The sequence below is a fragment of the Emydura macquarii genome, unplaced genomic scaffold, assembly GCF_026122565.2.
Source record: "Emydura macquarii macquarii isolate MOO-44397 ecotype Brisbane River unplaced genomic scaffold, CSIRO-AGI_Emac_v2 contig_18, whole genome shotgun sequence".
In the NCBI taxonomy this organism is placed as follows: Eukaryota; Metazoa; Chordata; order Testudines; family Chelidae; genus Emydura; species Emydura macquarii.
In genome coordinates, this window is record NW_027130155.1 from 2,356,926 (window position 1) to 2,376,170 (window position 19,245).

Genomic DNA, 19,245 nt, shown 5'->3' on the forward strand with positions numbered 1-19,245 from the left:
CCCGAGGGTGAGCACCTTACACTAGTACACTAATACTAGCACACTTGTATACACTGTACACTACTGCAAAGTAGGTGACATTGGTATCTTTATTAACAAAACCAGCGATACATATCAATATTCAAATGGTGGGTTTTAGAAAAGACTTCTAATTCACACGAGTGAATTCTATTTTTCCCCTACTCCGTCCCTACAAAAAGGCTAATTGAAATACTGACACAATCTTAACTTTCATACATAGACTTTTTGGCCTGGCAATCATTAAATGATGACACTGTCACTGGGGTGAGGCTTAGGCCTGGTCTACCTACAGATCACCTCGGTATAGCTAAGGGCCTTTGCTCTCTACGCACGCGAAGGCCGCGAGCTCACTCTACCTCCCCCCCTCCCCCAGGGTACTAAGACCCTAATGCGTCCCGAACACGTCACCACGACGCCGAGGCGATATGCGCGGCCCAACTGCGCAAGCGAGACGGCCGCGGGACTCTTTTCCCAGCGCGCATCGCGCGGAGGCGCCGCTGCTGCGGTGTGCTGCGTCCCTGCCGGGCCGGGCCCGCCGGGTTATTCTCTGCGTGGCCAGCTCCGGGTGTGGTAGGTTCTGCGCTCAGCGATCATGGCCTCTGTTGCGACCCAACCTGCTCCCGCCGCCGCTCCTTCGGCCCCAGCGCCCCCGGGCATCCTCATCGGGGACCGGCTGTACTCGGAGGTGTCGCTCACTATCGACCACTCGCTCATCCCCGAGGAGCGGCTCTCGCCCACCCCCTCCATGCAGGACGGCCTGGACCTGCACAGCGAGACCGACCTGCGCATCCTGGGCTGCGAACTCATCCAGGCGGCCGGCATCCTCCTCCGCCTGCCGCAGGTGAATGCCGGGCCCGGAGCGCTCTTTCCCCCCGGGGCTGGGCGGCGGGAGGGGATTCTGCGCGCCCCTTCGGCCTCAGGCCGGGTTTCGGGGGGTGATGCGGCCTTAGCCTCGGAGGTTCACTGCGCGGCGTATCCCGCGGAGAGGGGGGGGGGCGACGCCATTGTGGCGAGGCGGGCGGGCGGGCGGCGTATGTGGAGGTCGGAGGGGGGGACGGCGCCAGCCGGGTACTTGACACAAAATGGCGGCGGCGGCGGCCTGGTGACGGAGCCGGCTCTTCGTGCGCGGGGGGAGTGGGGGAGGGCTGAGCCGGCTCCGCTCCTGCCCAGTTCCGCTGACAGCCGGCTCATCTCCCTTCGCGGGGGTTTGTGTTCGCAGGTGGCGATGGCGACGGGGCAGGTGCTGTTTCACCGCTTCTTCTACTCCAAGTCCTTCGTCAAACACAACTTCGAGGTGAGAGCCGGGGCGGAGCGGCCGGGCCGGGCGCGGGCAGTCGGGTGGGGTAGGGGCGCGGGCTGCTTGAGACTTTCGCCTAGTCTCACCGGGGGTTCTGTCGTGGCTCCCATCTGCACGGGAGGTGCGGGCGAGCACTAGCCCTGCCCTAGGCCCTCCCTGCGCTTCCTCGGGGAAGTGGTTTTGGTAAAGCCTGGTTTTTCAGCCTTTAGGAAGTGGCTCCTCCATCTGATTGTTTAACCTGGCTAATTGGATGTATGAATCTCCTTCTCATGGAAATGGGCTTCTTTTCAGATTGTTGCTATGGCCTGCATCAACCTTGCTTCCAAAATTGAAGAAGCACCTCGTCGTATAAGAGATGTGATAAATGTCTTTCATCATTTGCGCCAGTTAAGAGCAAAAAGGTAAGGCTAGCTCCATTTTCAGTGTATCCACCCACTATCACTGTAATGTACACCTGATTTATCAAACCAATATGATGTTCTTCCAGACTAGGTCCAACACTATTGAGAAGGGAGTGATCATTGGCTATTACATACACATTAATGCTTCTGCAGCTGGTCTCCGTCAATGTGACTGATGATTTGGCAAAAATAAAAATATATGGCTCTGAAAGCATGATTCATATAGCTGTAAGTCTGAGTATTGGTTTCAACGTAAAGTCTGTCTGTCTAATTGAATTGGGGGTCTTTGAGTTTCTGAAAGGAAGTCTCAGGCAGAAGTTTGGTTAGCTGGCAGATGGTTTTGTATTCTTGTTTTGATCAGTGTAAGTTTGTTATAAGTGCTTTGTGTAAATAAAATGATTTGGTAGTAAGTCTCTCTTAGTGACATCTTGGCAGAATAACGTTCTTTATACTTGGCTACAGAAGACAGTAAAATAGACTGAAGCCTGAATAGTGGCAAGTTACAAGCATAACAGTATTTGTGCTGAGAAAAAGCACAAGTAACAGTAGAAAGTATGATTTGGTCTACAGCATATGGAGCTTTAATGACACATCAAGGAATGTAGGAAGCAGAGTGCACCTGTGATTACAGAAACAGGTATTTTAATGATACAGTGATCTTGCAACTCAGGAAAACTGAAACTTAAATTAACTTATCCAATCTATGTGTGGTTCTGTGGTGATTCTGCTTTTAGTTTGTAGTGCTCTTTTCGGTTGAGTGCTTAATTTTTGGCTTTCTAAGAGTAAAGCAAGGTTACATAAATAGGTTAAAGAGAGAGCAAGGAAGGGGAGGAATGCTGAGTAAATATTTCACAATAAGGCAGTGTTTAGACCTGGCTTTTAAGTAGTAATGCAGACTTTCTGCTGGTGTTCACAAAGCCGTTTCAGTTATTACTTCACCCATCTTGTTTCTCTCTATAAACGTAACTAGTTGTTTTGACTATGTTGAAAGAGAGAGTACGTTAAAGCTCTGAAGGGCTCTCTTTTCTAGTTGTTAAAAATAAAAGTATTCTGTCCCGTGTCTTGTCAGACAAAAGGGGAATTTAAAGAAAAAAATTCTTCAACTTAAATTTTTTGAAGGAATAGAATAGAAACATTTTAGGGAAATTAGTTGCATTTACGATTGATTTATTTAATATATTCATTACTTAAACTGGCTTTATTTGTGCATTGTATTTTAAACCTTTTTTCTTTTATTGCCACATGCTTACCTCTTCAAGTCAGTTTTAGTAAAAGAAATAATGACTCCCATGTCTGATTTGAATAGAACCTAGTTTTTAAAATAGGGAACTAATGAGTTCTTGTACTTGTTGGCACTGGGATAATTCTGCAAAATTATTTTGAATTTGGATTCTATGGAATAATCTCTCGAAGACTACCATTTACCATAATTACAAAGGAATCTGCTTATTTGATTACTATAACTGGTTCACTTAATGTCTTAACTTTGAACCAGAGATTAAAGGTTAATTGGTGATATAAAAATGCTTTTCTCCGCTATGAGAATAAAACTGAATTATTCTATATGCTGTTTGAAGGATCAGAGAGACTGAAATTTACTTATAAAATTTTTTCTAGATAGACTGTTCCAAATCAATATCATTTACGCATGTTAAATGATATCTACAATGCATCATGCCTTAAGAGACCAAGATCACTTACTGACCCATTTGTTAATTCACTTATAGAGAAATGGGTATTATTGCCTTAAGATTCTGAGAAATGAATCTGCATGAAATTAATCTTAAAATGTCTAAGTCTGACAAAGGCTTGCTTTTCTAAAACAAGCTGGATATAAACATTTTTCTGTACTTTTTACAAGCTTACTAATATATAATCTGTACACGTTATTAACTTCAGCTCTTTTTTCCCTTGCAACCGACTATACAGCGACCAGCTACATTTACCAAAGCCTGGGTGATGTGGAGTGGTACATAGAGATGAAGCTGTCGTCATGGCAACAGTGAGTGAAGTATCGAAAATCCCCAAGGAGAAGCCAGTGCTCTGAGAATAGGTCACTGGAATCGGGGGACTAACAGGTTGGCCGCTGGTGAACCATTTGGAAGAACTCCTCCTGTATCTTGTTATAAGCTTTTTTCTTTGCTGTCCAGGTTTTAGTATATTAGTTTACATTTTTTTGGAAGCACACAATTAGGCTGTATTTAGAATTTTTTCTCACATCATGACACACACAGAATTGAAACAATCTAGTTATGTTACACTTAGTTTTCATATTGCTATAACATATTTCATATTGTTATCTGTAAAGTACTAAAACTTTGATTTCTAAAAGTATATTGAAGCAGTAAAAGATTCATTCTTTATATCCTTCAGACACTGATTTCTAATGCAAACTTTCTGATAATATAAACGTAATTGTTCAAGAATACAAAAATGGCCCTGACCCCGCACACGCACACTTTTGTGCTTAAAATTATGTACCCCTCTTGTGCATTTGTTTGCATGGTTGGGGCTCAGATTCCTGAATTCTAATATTATAAGCTTATACAGAGCATGTGGCCATCTAAGTAGGTCACTTCTAGGTAGAAGGCACAGGGCTAAATGTAGTTTTTGACAAATGCTTCTGTTGTATTCTCACTGTGACCATATGCCATAGAGAATTTTATGTACAATAATCGTGTGCATGAATAAGCCTGCCTATAATATGAAAATCAAAGCTTGTTTTTCATATAAGCACACTAAGAACTTGTTCTGCTGTAGTATCTGAAAACATACTTGATTGCATGTGTTGAACCATGTTTAGCATGTGGAACATAAGTAGAAGTTGATGGGGGGGCTATAGCCCTTGGTTTTTGCTAACTGTGTACGTTAAACATTCGGAGCTGAAAGTCCATATAGGGCTGTAAGCACCAACTCCTCCTTTGACATCCGTTTAGTCTATAAACTGATTTAAGGAAAGCATTTTACGAAGCTACTGTTTTCACTACATCAGTGAAATAACTTCATGTTGTTGCCTTGTAATGTGCAAGCCTTGAAGCCAGTAGTGTTTATATTCAGTTAGACTATCAGACAAAATAGAACTCTTCTTTCTTTTGTCACATTAAATAATGTGACAGATTTCAGGATCTTTCAGTTGCAGTGAAAGCCTGAGTGGATCACATCTGTGGTGTCAGGTATTTTAATGTTGCTTACAAATATTAAAAATGTAGGGTTTGTTTTCTTTCATCCTCAACACATCTTATCCATATACTTTCTAATGGAAGCAGAAAAAATGTTCTTGTGTGTCTGTATCGAGCTGATGATTCCAATTAGGAGTGGGTAGAAGATAGAAAAGACTGCACTTTTGGCAGTTTGTTCAATGATTAGTATTACAAAACATCAACACTTCATGGCCTGGTTCACTAGTCATAGTTTTAGATTGTTTTATGACTAACCTTTAATGTTAAATAGGCTATCTAGGTTATGGCCAGTAGCTCTAAGTTGTGCGTACTTTTCTAAGCTTGGCGCTTTAACTGTAATGATGGTACTGTAAGGTTAGACTATTGGGTGCAGTGTTCTGGGAGAGAATCTGAAAGCTGATTTGGGTAGTGCTTATGATGCATAAGTAGGGTAGACATCTCAATAGTCCTTGCAGCACTTGGTTTTTCTCCCTCACCCCTTTTTCAGACCAGCATCAAAATAGCAATTCAGAGTGTTGAGCAAAATAAAAATCCTTATGGCCTAGGGCATTTGCGGGCAGAAGCAGTGGCAAACTTTTTCTTTCCTCTAACCAGCAGATAGCCCTAAACTTCTTAATCTACACCTAACATACAATTTTGATGAATGGTGTAAATTCCTAATTATTCTTTCTATTAGTTTTAAAATTTAAGATTTGATTTCTGCCACCAGTAAGGCACAATGAAGATGTCCTACGCAGAATCATTTTTGTGATTAAAATAGATAAATCCCAAATTGCACATCATGAGTTTTCAATTCCTTGTAATGCCATCTAGATGCTATGAATTTAAGTTCTTTCTCTGCATTCTTTGTGAGGAGAGTAGTACCATAAAACTGATGACCCTGATGAGCATAGTGTGCGTCTGGGCAACTGAGTAAAATAGTCATCCTTTAATGGCTTGATCAGCATCCCTTGCCCGTCACTGTGGTGCTGAGAACCTCTTGCTCAAGTACTGTAAATACCCTGCACCTCTAAAAATCACATTACTAATATGGAGTACTTTATAACTACTTTCTAATCTTTATTGTGGTTATATGTCTGGATAGCGTTGTGAGGTGGAGTTTCTTACGTAGTTTATCACGAATTAATATAGGCTTTTGCAGAGATTAATGGAAGGGAGGAAATAATGATTGTAATGTGAACTACTGTTACAAATGTCTATAGTAGGCCTATATAAAAGTTCAGACTGGATCCTGACTTTTGTGGACTTAATTGCTTCAGTTAGCTGTTTCTTTGTCACGTATCGCAAAATAACATGTTACTAAGAAGAAGAGGAATTGAAAAGGTGCCACTAAACTAATAGTTTTTGCCTTGAAAATAGTGGTTTTGCTAATATTTTGTTTTTTAGACTTAGTAATAACTTTGCTATTATATTTTATTAATATCTCTGAAATTCTCTAACTAGACTTTAGAATAAGCCTACCTTAAATATTGTAAATAAGCTGGTTAGAATATATCTAAAATCCCCCCGTAAGCGGTTAGGATGGCAGTTTGAGCATATTTTAAGGCATCAGAAGGCATTGAATCTCTGCTGACCTAATAGTTCTTTGAAAATTCCTCCTTCAGCAATTATTCCCTCCAAAAAGTAAGGACAGTTATTTTGATAACTGGGTTGTGACTTTTATAGTAACTGAAGTGGAATAAGCTGCATATAGTCTGTACTTACTAGATAAGTCATTGTCAAATATTTACTTCCCTGTGGGAAAGAAATAGCAGATTTAATAAGCATGATAGCATAATCACCCATCCCCGGGTACTTCTGTCCCTAGAGAAGATTCATATTACTGTTTCCAGAATTGGTAACTTGTTGCATTTTACCTTAAGTACATGATGATGATCTTAAATATGTGATTGCTATACCAAATTAAGATAGGACTGATTCAGCTTCACTTTAAAAAAAAACATTAGTAGACTTGGAGGGAGGGAGTGAGTCAAACAATGGCTCATAAACTAGTTACCCTTGGTTAAGACATGGGTGACTATGCTCTAGTGTTTAAACAATGTAATGTCATCTTAGCAAAGTAGATTGTTGTATCCTTCAAACTCTGACAAGCAATTTTTTAATAGACATTCTTTGGGATTTCTGTAGTTATCTACATCAGTAAAATGCAATTTAATGACAAGTTTTGAACTGTTATGGAATCAGTAATTCAGTGCACTCCCAAATTGAATCCAAACATGAATGGCATTCCAAAATTGCCCTTGTGATATTTGTCCCTATCCTGCCAGCAGGAGGGAGCTAGACAATGAATTGTTTCTCTCAGTGGTCCAGCTGCCTCAGGGAAGAGGTGAGTGTCTTGCAGAACCTGTATGGTCTCCAAAAGAGGTGGTGTAAGGAACCACATACCATGTTTGTTATGCTGAATTACATCTGCAGTCTTTCTGTATTGGTTGATATTGTCTCTCTGCAGTTAAACTAATATTGTAGAAAGGTTTTGCTGTGAATGCTGGAGATAACTTAGATTCATAATGAAATTTGATTGATTAACTTTTTTTTCAGTATGATTAGTTACTGAGGGGGATACGCAGTTGTCCTTTGACTTGTATAGCACCCATAATATGCTGGGCACTTCACAGGCATATAAGGCAGATCCTTGCTTTTAAGAGCTTATAAGCTAAATTGACAGTATAAAGAAAAAATGTAGACATAGATGAGTAAGGAAGCAAAAGCCTAGACAAAAAGGAGGAATTCATTGAATAGGATATGTTGCTCAAGTGCTGTACTATGCAGTAATTAGCTCCTGTGCAGTTTTGGTTTTCTATACTTTGTATAGTGTTTAGGTAATTAAAAATGTATTGCAGAGTTGGGGAGAGGGAGGATTGGAAATTGTTTGACATACCAGGTTTGTGCATCTTTCTGTGTGTAGAGTTCTTGTCTTGCAAATGTTTGAAATAGAAAAGCTAATGGGTGCAGTTCACTAATAAATAGCTCAGTATTCAGGAGGGTTGTTCCTGTCTCGGTGTGGTGCTTTGCATAATAGAATGCCCCATAGTGTTAATTTTGGGAGTCCTCTTTGCTCAGAGATCACTGGTGGTCTCTTCTGAAGCTCACTTGATAATTTTTTTTCCTTTTTAAAAAATTATATCTTGGCACACTTGTTTTCTTTCAAGTTTTGATATAAACTCTTCACTTTATCCCATGCTTAGGCAATTCCAGTATAATAAAACATTAAGTTGCTTAAATTAAACTTAGTAATAGCTGATAAAAAGCACTTAAATAGTTAAACAAGGATTTTGCTAGAGGTAATGAGGATTAGTGAATTCAGCTTATTTTGATTGCTCATTTTCAAATGTCTATAGCCTAGGTGCCAGTGAAATTTGCATTATAAATTGTAAATCACATTATTTTTGTCCCAAACTGGAAGACAGTTTGCACAGTCAGCAACGAAGGAGTAATATTAGCAAGATGACAGTCTTAGTTTAGCCACAATCAGAGAGCTATAGCTAAGCTACAGAAGTTACAGGTTAAAACTAAACTAGTTTAAACTTGGACAGCACAAGATTAACGCTTAAACTTGCTTGCAGGAGTTTAAAACTGGTTTCTGTTGCCATTAGTTGGTTGGAAGGGAAAACAGAGATGCAACTATTCAGGATATGCAAAACAGTTTTGATTTTATTTCTTACAAACTATAGGACTCCAAGCCCCTTGATACTTGATCAGAACTACATAAACACCAAAAATCAAGTAATCAAAGCAGAAAGAAGGGTACTGAAGGAGTTGGGATTTTGTGTTCATGTCAAGCATCCACATAAGGTGAGTTGTCAAATGAAATCTATACTTGAACATATTGCGCTCCCTTGACAGCATCTTTGTGAGCTGTAGTAGAAGAAATGCAGGTTTGGAAGTGACCTGGAGTTTCTCTTCCACACCCCTCTTTTGGCCGATTAATAGCTTGCTGTTGGCCTTGGTAGAAATCACTTGCCCACACTGTGACACAGGTGACAGTCATATGTAAAGGCTGTAAAATGGGAATATGTCTCAGTGGAGGACAAGAATCTGATTGGATTAGATGTCTGTGGGTTTACAGCCTACTTTCTGGGATGGAAGTAGAATACCCCTACATAAAAATATAAGAACACTGTTTATTTTACTAAAAACATGAATCTATCCCTTTTCCTCGTGTTAAAGTTGAGTTTTTCTCTTATCCCTCAGATCATTGTTATGTATTTACAAGTCTTAGAATGTGAACGTAATCAAACCCTGGTTCAGACAGCCTGGTAAGTTTATTCTTTTCCATTTCTCCTAGCCAGGAAAATAGTAGCAGAAATAACAAGCTTGATGTCCCATATGCAAAGCATTGAGCTGTAAGTTACTAGATTAAAATATACACACTTCACGGTGCATTTAATGCTGTTTCTGCTTACTATTTTCATGGTTTGATTAACTTATTTTAATGGAGAACTCAATTTAACTTTGTTCTTTTTTCTACTCTTTAATTAAAGGGTAGTCCATGATGGTAAGTCATAGAACTCTGCCCTCTGCACCACAGCTCACCTGGGGATGGCCTGGTTGGCTGCCCTTCTCTCCAGTCAATCCAGTGCAAGCTCTCATCCGAGATTCACTGAAGTGGTCCATATCCATCTGGCAGCATCTTCTAGTTCTGTCCGGGTGTCAAAAGGATTTGTATATTTGCTTCTAGAAGTAACTGTTCAACATGTTTCTAAATGTATATTGTTGCCTAGCTATGGTACTTTAGTGTATCTAAAGGGCACATGGACATGTTTTGGATTGAGTAGTTTCAACCAATGTGAATTCAGTTGACTTTATAATTTAACTAAATTTGGCTTACAAAGTTAAAGTGAAAGCAGCATGCTCATATTTACCGTAGTATTTAGAAATTGCACATTGGGCACCATTTTATATAAATCACTGGTGATCGGTTGTGCTGTTAACCTATGTAATTCACGTGTTATGAATTTTTAGAGGTGTCTCTGTAGTTCAGAAGTCATTGGCATAACAGTACGTTGCTATGCTAGCTTGGTAGGAGGAAAAGTGCTTTAATTTGGTGAGTGGGAAGTAAACTATGCAATTTGTAGTAACCAATCCTAATGATTATTGGAAGATGTAGTTATTTTTAACTTTATTCAACACAAGGATAAATGTTTGTTTGACACAGGGCAAGCAACTGAGATTATCTGCTTACAAAACAACAAATAAAGTTGATGTAGAACTGGCCTATTATGTATAACATTTCACAAACTTTATTGGTCATAACTATAGCTACCTGATAATGGTGGGTATAAAAGTACAGCAGCTCTTACACACTTGAGTTTCAGACAAGAAAGGATTTACTCTTTTGGGTTGAGGGCTTTCATTGCTTAAGTGAAAACAAACACCTATTAAAAAAACCATGCTTGGCCAGTCATATAGCTGGACAAACTATTCTTTGGACTTTGGTAAAATTTAGCTTGATGGACACTTCATAGAATATCCTAAAATATCTGGAAATAATCAGTTTTAACCATAACATTTGCAAACATTCCTCATTTGGTGAGGGAGATTCAGAGAGTTCTGTTTCTACGTGAGAAATAGTTCTTGCATTGAGTCTTCAGAGCAATAACAATGGTGCATATTTTGATGTTACAAAACTGAAGCAACAAATTCAAAATGTTAAAGCCTTTAAAACTACAGTGGTGGTAGTATTAAGACTAGAAAAACAAGGCAATAAAAATATGTAAGTTATAGAAAAAATAATAAAGTAGATTGAGTCTCCAATTTTTTTTATTTATTTTTTTTTTAACTAAAAGGAATAAGCAAACCTGAGGCAAACTTGTAATAACTTTTTTTTTAGGAATTACATGAATGACAGTCTTCGAACTAATGTGTTCGTTCGTTTTCAACCAGAGACAATAGCATGTGCTTGTATTTATCTTGCTGCTAGAGCTCTTCAGGTAAGTGTGTTTTTTGTAATGTGTTATTTAATCGCTTGGGATTGGTATATTCATTACTAGTAAATAGTTAACTTCTTGTTTTTGTTCCCGGAAAATATCTGTAAAGATATTAAAGGTCAGATTTCTATAGTCTTTATATATTAAGGCTTAATTTTGTCTTTTAGATTCCACTGCCTACCCGACCTCATTGGTTTGTACTCTTTGGCTCCACAGAAGATGAGATTCAGGAGATATGTATAACAACTCTTAAGCTGTATACTAGGAAAAAGGTAACTCCGTTTTAAGAATTAACTTTAATGAAGATAAAGCTAGCAGCACCAAGTAGGGTGTATATGATGGTGTGTTAACAATCTGCATACGTGTTACAATGAAAAAAAGCCTTACGAGAACAAAAAGCTCCTCTGCCCCTTACCATACCTTCCTTGGGGAAAAGGATGAGCGAGCAAACTGAACCACATGTGATGGATGTTAGCCATGTTGCTTAGTGAATGGGGGATCAGATACAATAATGATGACTGCAGTATAAGAACTTCTGTTGGCTAAAGTAATCTTGGTTCAAATTCTTGACAGCACATGTTCCTTTCTTAAACAGCCTAATTATGAATTGCTGGATAAAGAAGTAGAAAAGAGAAAAATGGCATTACAGGAAGCTAAACTAAAAGCAAAAGGATTAAACCCTGATGGTACTCCAGCTCTTTCAACATTGGGTGGTTTTTCTCCTGCTTCCAAACCATGTAAGTTACAGTGTAAGGAACAATTCTGCAGAATGATGTCTATATATAAGAATCTCTTCTGATTCTATATCTTGATACAGTAGATGGAATGAGATGTAAAGTTTGTCATTCTTCATTGAGTTGTGAAGTTATATAAGACTTCTATGGTTAAAGCTAAAGGATAAAATTGAATTACTTTTTGGTTACTGGATTTTCATTGGAACCAGTTATTGGCAACCTGCCGTAATGTGATGCTGAAGAAAAACTGCAATATCAGGTGAATGTGCATTATGTCATACATTTGGTTAATGCCACTCTGTGGTGCACATTCAGCGTATGCATCACTATATCTTCACTCCGGAAGTTTAGGATAAATATTGAAAGCATGTATTTATGGCTTGTTTGAGTAAGTGGGATTTTCAGATGCCAGTGTTTCTGAAGTATAATGGAATGCTTAAAGTGACATGGCTAACTTGAAATCTAGTCACTTGACATGGCACAACTCGTTTAAGAGAGGCGTTTGCTCCTCATTTTCTTTGTGTGAGGTAGTTTTAAAGGCAAGTTTTAGAAATAACTTTCTATATGTGTTTATTAATCTAAGGTACAGTAGGACCACTGCAGTTCAAAGCTGTGAATTGTGAACAATTCAGAAATGCAGAACTTGAAGTTCCAGTAGCAGTGCTATCTTGGCAATAATATAGAACAGTCACAGTGCACAGAACATAGCTTTAGTTTTGTACATTTAACAGACCACACCAGTCCAGCCACTAATTAAAGGAACTTTAAAGGGATCTGTCAGTTTAAAAAAATGCAAGTCTTAACATTGTTTGCCAGTAGATCTCTCTTGCAGTGCAATTTTTAACACTTAAATTGCAGTAGCACTTAAAGGCCACAGCTAGGTTGGACACTGCTATGCTAGGCAACATACAAACATAATAAATGATGGCAATACATTATCTGAAGAATAAAGCAAATACACAAACGAAATCTTCCTTCCTTTGAAAGATGAAAAACAAAATTAACAGCTATTCTTTGAGAACTAGCAATGTGATTGAACTTTCGAAGTTCTTTGAAGTGGTGAATGCAACATTCTGGGGACTCCCTAATTTTGGTCCAACAGCCTAATTCTGACTTCAGGACAAGCTGCAAGGGCCATCTATTTTCCCAGGGTTCTAAGAGGAGGAATGTGGGAGGGGAGTGAGTTAAAGCAGGGTATTACTGTATTGATGGAGATATACTTTGTCTTGTTTCATAATCTCTGCATATTACACAGATGCATCTTTAAAGAAAAAATGCATTAATCCTTCTGCCCAAGGTATATGTATTTGTCATCTTATGGCTTACAGGCTATTGGTGTCTTTAATGTAATATGTTCACTTACAGGAGCAGCTACTAAATTGAAAGAGGAAGAGAAGCAGTCAGCATTAAAAGTTTCTAGTTAGCACTGCTATCGAGTTAACACTAGCATAAAATGTACCCCCCAAAAGAGTCCCTTGATGGCAAATTCTGCTGCTAGTATATAATATCTTAACTTTGAATTGTTTACTCTAATTCTTAGCTTCCCCAAGAGAAATGAAAACTGAGGAGAAAACACCAGTATCTGTGAATGCCAAAACTATTAAAAAAGAACCAGAAGAAAGGCAACTAGCTTCAAAGAGCCCTTACAATGGGTAGGTAAAATTCTGTCTTTTTAAGCTAGCCAAACTTCAGTCAGGCACTTTCAAGTTGGTCTTTGCCTTCTAGTTTCATGAAAATAATTTGCTCTTGCTAACTAATTATTTTTTTTTAATTTAAGCATGAGGAAAGAAAGCAAGAGAAGTAGAAGCAGCAGAAGTGCTAGTAGATCAAGGTCAAGAACCAAGTCACGGTCTAGATCTCATACTCCTAGGAGACAGTAAGTAAAATAGTACTTTTTGATTTACTAAATTACTTGTTTGAAGAGGATAATTCAAAATGCCATTCCATCTAGTAGATAGATGGTCTTACCATAGAGAGATTGATGTTAGTAAACTATTAAAGTTAACACAGTTGTACTGATATACAATAGATATTCAAATGTACATGGCAGTGAATGAAAACCAGTAGTTTAAGAACATAGATACATATTTAAGAGTAAGAAACTGATACCAAAACTCAACTATGACAGAGGATAAGGTTCTCTTACAGCTTTAATTTGAAAACTATCATTTGCACCAAAGTTTCAACTTTAAGAAAATTCTCATATTTAAGTACTCCCCTTAAAGCTATGGGAATAGCTGTCACAGCTAAACTGTAATGAAAGTGCTATAAGAAATTAAGTTCCCTATGCAGCACTACCTTTTAAAACTTTAAATGCGTGTTTGCAGCTTCTTCCCGTATATTTGAAGTGTGTAAGATCCACATTAAGGAACATAGATGTTCAAATGCTAGCCGTTTAAATGTACAGTTTTAGGGATCAAATTGTGTTCTGTAGATACCCATTTATTGTTGGTTCAACTGCTAGGAGTTGAACCCATGTACAAATCTCTAGCTATTGTTGCAAAGAAAACTTTGTAGCAGTGTTTTTTACCTAATGCAGTGTCTGCTGGAGTTTGTAAAGAGCCTTAAACAATAACTCAGGGATATGAACTGTTTCAGTTCTCTATGATCAAATTTACTTGACATGTCATTAACATTTCATTACCCAAAGCATGTAAAAGAGTAAGTCTAGTAAGAACTACTATCTGCTCAAATCGTTGCTCATATTGAGCTTTCAGTACCACTGAGTTGAGTGGGTTGAAGATGGAGTTGAGTTGCTTTGTTCTTGATGAGGGGCTCACTTTTCAAACGTTTGGGGGACACTGTTAAACCAAGTACTTTATCTAACAGTAGGACTCTTTTGCCCCGTAGTTGATTGATGCTTATTGCAGTCTAGACTTTTTTTAAAACTTCTGTTTAAAATTGATGCAGTTGTATACGTTTTATTTTCAGTGTAAAAAGATATAAACATTCTAATCTTAACTTTTTTGTAAGTTACAATAATAGGAGGAGTCTCTCAGGAACATACAGCTCAAGGTCAAGAAGCAGGTCCCGCAGTCACAGTGGCAGTCCTCACAGACATCATAATCATGGATCTCCACACCTAAAAGCCAAGCACAGCAGGGATGAGTTGAAGAGTGCAAATAGACATGGTCACAAAAGGAAAAAATCTCGTTCACGTTCTCAGAGTAAATCCAGGGATCACTCCGATGCTGCCAAGAAACACAGGCATGAACGGGGACATCACAGGGACAGGCGTGAAAGATCCCATTCATTTGAGAGATCCCATAAAGGCAAGCACCATAGTAGCAGTCGTTCAGGACATAACAGACACAGACGCTAAGTTTTGGACCTGCACCTGATGTTAGCTAAATCTGTATATAATACAGTGTATGAACTGTGAGATTGGAGAACAAACTAATTAGGATTTGATTTATTTAAAGCTCAACATCTAATTTTCTAAAACATGTAGGACATTTTTCTTTGAAAGAACTATGTTTAAATTTTTGCACATAAAATACCTTAGCAGTATCAAACGATTGAAAACAATGATCAGGTTAAATTGTATGTATTAGAGTTGTGTATTGTTTATCAATATCAGAACTGGAGAACACATTTCTGTTTAAAAAAAGTACCTTATTTTTATACAGGCCAATTGCAGACGCTTATATTTAAGTATAGTTATTTGTCTAAACAATGGTGGATACTTTCTTACACTGGTTTTAGTCTGCATGTGTAAAAAATTTTTACAAGAAATAAAATATAGCGCTGTTTTTTACTGCTCTGAATGTTATTAAATTGTTCTAATTATTACCAAATCAAACTGCTTTCTCTTAGACTGAATTATCACCTTCACTGTTGCTGCCTCAAATAAGATTTCAAATATTGAAACATGGAGCATGTACAAAGAACTGAATCTCTTACTGTCTGTGTCATCAGGGTAGCGCTGTTTCTCATTGGATGGGTCCCAGCCTACCAGTTGGTCAAGGGAAGGTTCTAGATCTTTTTTGAAATGGGTGTTGGGATAGGACAGCGATACTCATGTTATGCCATGGCCTGACTAACCACTTTCCAGACACTTTGAGCTTGTGCTGCATGTGCTCTGGAAGCACGGCCCCCATACTCTCTTCCACTGGGCCAGGACAGCAGTGTAGGGTGTGAGATCTGGGCAGTGGCAGCAGCTTGCAGGAAGTGGCCAGAGCCAGTGAGTGCAGTCAGCAGCCTGATTTTAGTTGCTGTCTGGGTCTGGCTGCTGGGAGAGAAGCAGGGTGGGCAAGACTAGGAGAACAAGACTAAGGAGGCTTGGCAGGAGCCAAGTAGGAGGAGTTTGGGGGCTTGGCAGGAAGGAGGGGGGAATGGGGTTGCAGTTAATACAATATTGCTAAGTCAGTATTGCTGTTGTGCAAGTTACACAGTTTAAAGTCAGTTCTATAGAGATATAGTGTACATGTGTATGTGTAATGGTAGGCCCCCAAAAACAATGCCATTGGTGAGGGTTCCCATAATAAGTCTGGGAACCACTGACAGTGGATGACATACAATCCAGTTTTCTGTATTTAGAAGCCTGGTGCTAGGCTTTATTTTGGAAATATTTTCACTTTAAGGCTGTCACAAATATTAAACCACACTTCTAATTTTCACAAGTGAACTACACAATCAGAATCAACAGTGGAGAACCTAGACACACTTCTGTAAACTTTGGTTTGGCAAATGGCTAACTGAATGTCAAAGCCTAATTGTGCAGAGGGGTTAAAATTTAACTGATTAAGGCTGCATTAAGATCTAGTGCTCCCTCTTTATGCATACTCCTATGTCCAACATAGACTATAAGGTCAGAAGGGACCATTATGATCATCTAGTGTGACCTGCACAATGGAGGCCACAAACTTCACCCACCAACTCCTGTAATAGACCCCTAATGTATGACTGAGTTATTGAAGTCCTCAAATCATGGTTTAAAGACCTCAAGGTACAGAGAATCCACTAGCAAGTGAGCTGTGTCCCATGCTGCAGAGGAAGGCAGAAACCCCCCGGGCCTATGCCTATCTGCCCCAGTGGAAAAATCCTTCTGGACCCCAAATATTGCGATCAGTAAAACTCTCAGGCGTTAGGCAAGACTCACCTGCCAGACACCCAGAAAGAATTATCTGTAGTAACTCAGAACCCACCCTATCTAACATCCCATCACAGGTCATTGGGCATGTTTACTGCTGGTAGTCAAAGATCAGTCAATTGCCAAATAAGGCTGTCCTCTCATACCATCCCTTCCATAAACTTATCAAGCTCAGTCTTGAAGCCAGCTAGGTTTTTTGCCCCCACTGCTCTTTTTGGAAGGCTGTTCCAGGACTTCACTCCTGTATTGATTAGAAACCATCTATTTTCAAGTCTAAACTTCCTGATGGCCAGTTTATATCCATTTGTTCTTGTGAACACATTGGCACTAAATTTAAATCATTCCTCTCCCACCCTGCTACTTACGACTGCTCTCTATAAATACATCAGAGATATCTCCCCTCAGCCTTCTTTTGGTTAGGCTAAGCAAGCCAAGCTCTTCTATAAGGCAGATTTTTCCATTCCTCGGATCATCCTAGTAGCCCTTCTCTGCACCTGTTCCAGTTTGAATTCATCTTTCTTAAACATAGAAGACCAGAACTGCACACATCTGTCTTCATCCTGTCCCCATTTCTCCTTGGTTCTGAGAGGGAGACAAGGCATAGGGGAGAATCAGGCCACATACCAGTTGCTCACTGCAGAAGCTGGTGACTACTGTCTACCATGCTTGTCTTTGTCTTGCTGTGTAGTTTCAGCTTTGTCAGGACCAGACCTATCAAACTGGCAAAGGTCTGGTCTGCTTTGTCCTATAGTCTTCAGCTTTAAAGTCAACTTGTGCTGGCATATCTCTTATAGTAGGAGATGGAGGGATGGTGACCTGTTTAGCTCTGGGAAGGGCTTGAGCGTTTGTAAGCTCCTCTGAGGAGCAATCTGCAGAAAAAGTCTCAAATCAAGGCAACTGAGCCAGGCATGTTGAAAGCTGGGTAGTCTAATTGGCTATGACTACTTAATCTCTTGCACTTCTCCTCTAGCTCCTACCCCCTACATATCTTTCCATGCCTATTTTGCAATCAACTGTTTTCCATTCACATACTTGCCTACATTTTTCCTCTTCATTCTCGTTCTTGTGCATTAATCTTCCAAATTGTAAACCTTTGAAAGCAGGATAGTAGTACGTGATGGTCTTAGTTGTGATCATCTGCCATGAGGACATCTCACTCCCTGCTAAGAATTGACATCCATTGTCTTTCCTAGTCCTCCCTCTAGTAGGTAGAGCTACTGACAATATTGCTGCCTGGCTAGTACCAGTGACCTGGGGAGGGAAAAAGGAAATTTTCATAATTTTGCAGGGGGAATCCTAACTTTTAGAATTTCAAAATGTGAGTTTGGGACAGTTAATAAAAATAAGACTTGTCATTCAAATTGCTGCTTTTAGCTGTAGCTTAACTGTTAATGTTCGTGCCAGTTCTAAAGACCAAATTTTTAGTATTTTCAGGTATAAACATAAGGTGTGGGTAGGTAAATTCTCACTTTGGGGGATGGGTCCATAAATTCACTAGTGTTGGTTCTTCAGTCTTTGCTAAAGGAGGCAACATCAAGTGGCTGGGCTAACTGTACGAAAAACTCCAGAATTTTCTCTGCCTCCAAAGGCACAAAGCAGGCTGTCAGTTTTTGTAGATTGTCCATAACCATTTTTTTCCCCCTGGTGCTTTTTTCCTCCCTTAGCTGTCCCCTTTGTTAGTGCAGGATTACTGACTTTTTAAAGGGTTGTTAAAATATACCTCATGGAGCTCCAGGCAATTGTGGGGACTTCTACCATGCTCTCCCCCTCAAATTAGCTCTGATACTGGCTGAAAAAACATAAAAGGATAAGGGCAGAGTCTGTGCTCTGCTTACCCCTATGGCACAGTATACTGAAGGGGGAAAGTGTTCCTTTTGCCCCTCCCCCCCTCAGAAAGCAAGCAGCCAGGACCCCTGGCACAGGCTAGTGTGGTGGTGGTGGCAGCAGATAAGTGAGGGGACCAGTAAGGTGAGACATTGAAGAAAGTGCCCAGGAAACTGAGGCCAACCTTGCAGCCACTAATGTGGACTGGGCCCTTATTAGCAAGTATCCCACCTCAGCAGCTCCAGACAACAGAGCAGCTAGCGCATGGTAAAACTCCAGGGCCCCAGTCATCTTCCAGAGCGTCATGATTTGGGGGTGAGAGGAGGGTAACCACGTTGCCTAGATCCCTTCTGTGGCAGTGGACATGCTGTGGTCAGGACACCTACTCAATGCCATAGCCCTCTTGGAAACTTCTTGCAGTTTTCTGCCTCTGTGTACTCTTCTCTTTGTAGTGGGGTCTTCAGTAGCCATTTTTGAATAGGGAACCTGCGTGCCACAGGTGGCCATTTTAGAACAGTCTCCTGCCCTGCCTTCTCCGCAGCCATCTTAGAGTTCACCCAGTGGAAAAACACAGATGTCATCTCTGGACTCCTAGTAGTCCAACACCTTGGTACTTTCTCTAAGCAGTGTAAGGATCACAGCATAAAGCAAAGGACATCTAGAGGCTCACCAGGAATGATTTTTCCTTGCACAGCTTTTTGCTGTTACTCTATGGCTGTTGCTGTTCTTGAGTATCTTCTCACAGCAGTTAGCCAAAAATAGGACAAAAA

The 19,245-nt window shown here is 39.8% G+C and overlaps 1 protein-coding gene across 1 annotated transcript; it reads left to right on the forward strand.

Annotated features, from left to right (window-relative positions):
* Positions 1-444: 444 nt before the first annotated feature.
* Positions 445-15,603, forward strand: CCNL1 (cyclin L1). Its single transcript, XM_067547896.1, has 11 exons — positions 445-862; positions 1,241-1,315; positions 1,610-1,719; positions 8,570-8,690; positions 9,090-9,154; positions 10,729-10,828; positions 10,993-11,097; positions 11,421-11,562; positions 13,100-13,211; positions 13,337-13,435; positions 14,533-15,603. Exons 1-11 carry the CDS (start codon positions 614-616, stop codon positions 14,879-14,881), a joined length of 1,527 nt encoding a protein of 508 aa, XP_067403997.1. The 5' UTR covers positions 445-613; the 3' UTR covers positions 14,882-15,603.
* Positions 15,604-19,245: the final 3,642 nt, after the last annotated feature.

What these genes read in the sequence shown, in the direction of transcription:
- CCNL1 (XM_067547896.1), top strand. Translation starts at nt 614, where the DNA reads ATGGCCTCTGTTGCGACCCAACCTGCTCCCGCCGCCGCTCCTTCGGCC. An exon ending in CGCCAGTTAAGAGCAAAAAG is followed by an intron (nt 1,720 to 8,569) that starts GTAAGGCTAGCT and finishes TACAAACTATAG; the next exon opens with GACTCCAAGCCCCTTGATAC. An exon ending in ATGTCAAGCATCCACATAAG is followed by an intron (nt 8,691 to 9,089) that starts GTGAGTTGTCAA and finishes CTTATCCCTCAG; the next exon opens with ATCATTGTTATGTATTTACA.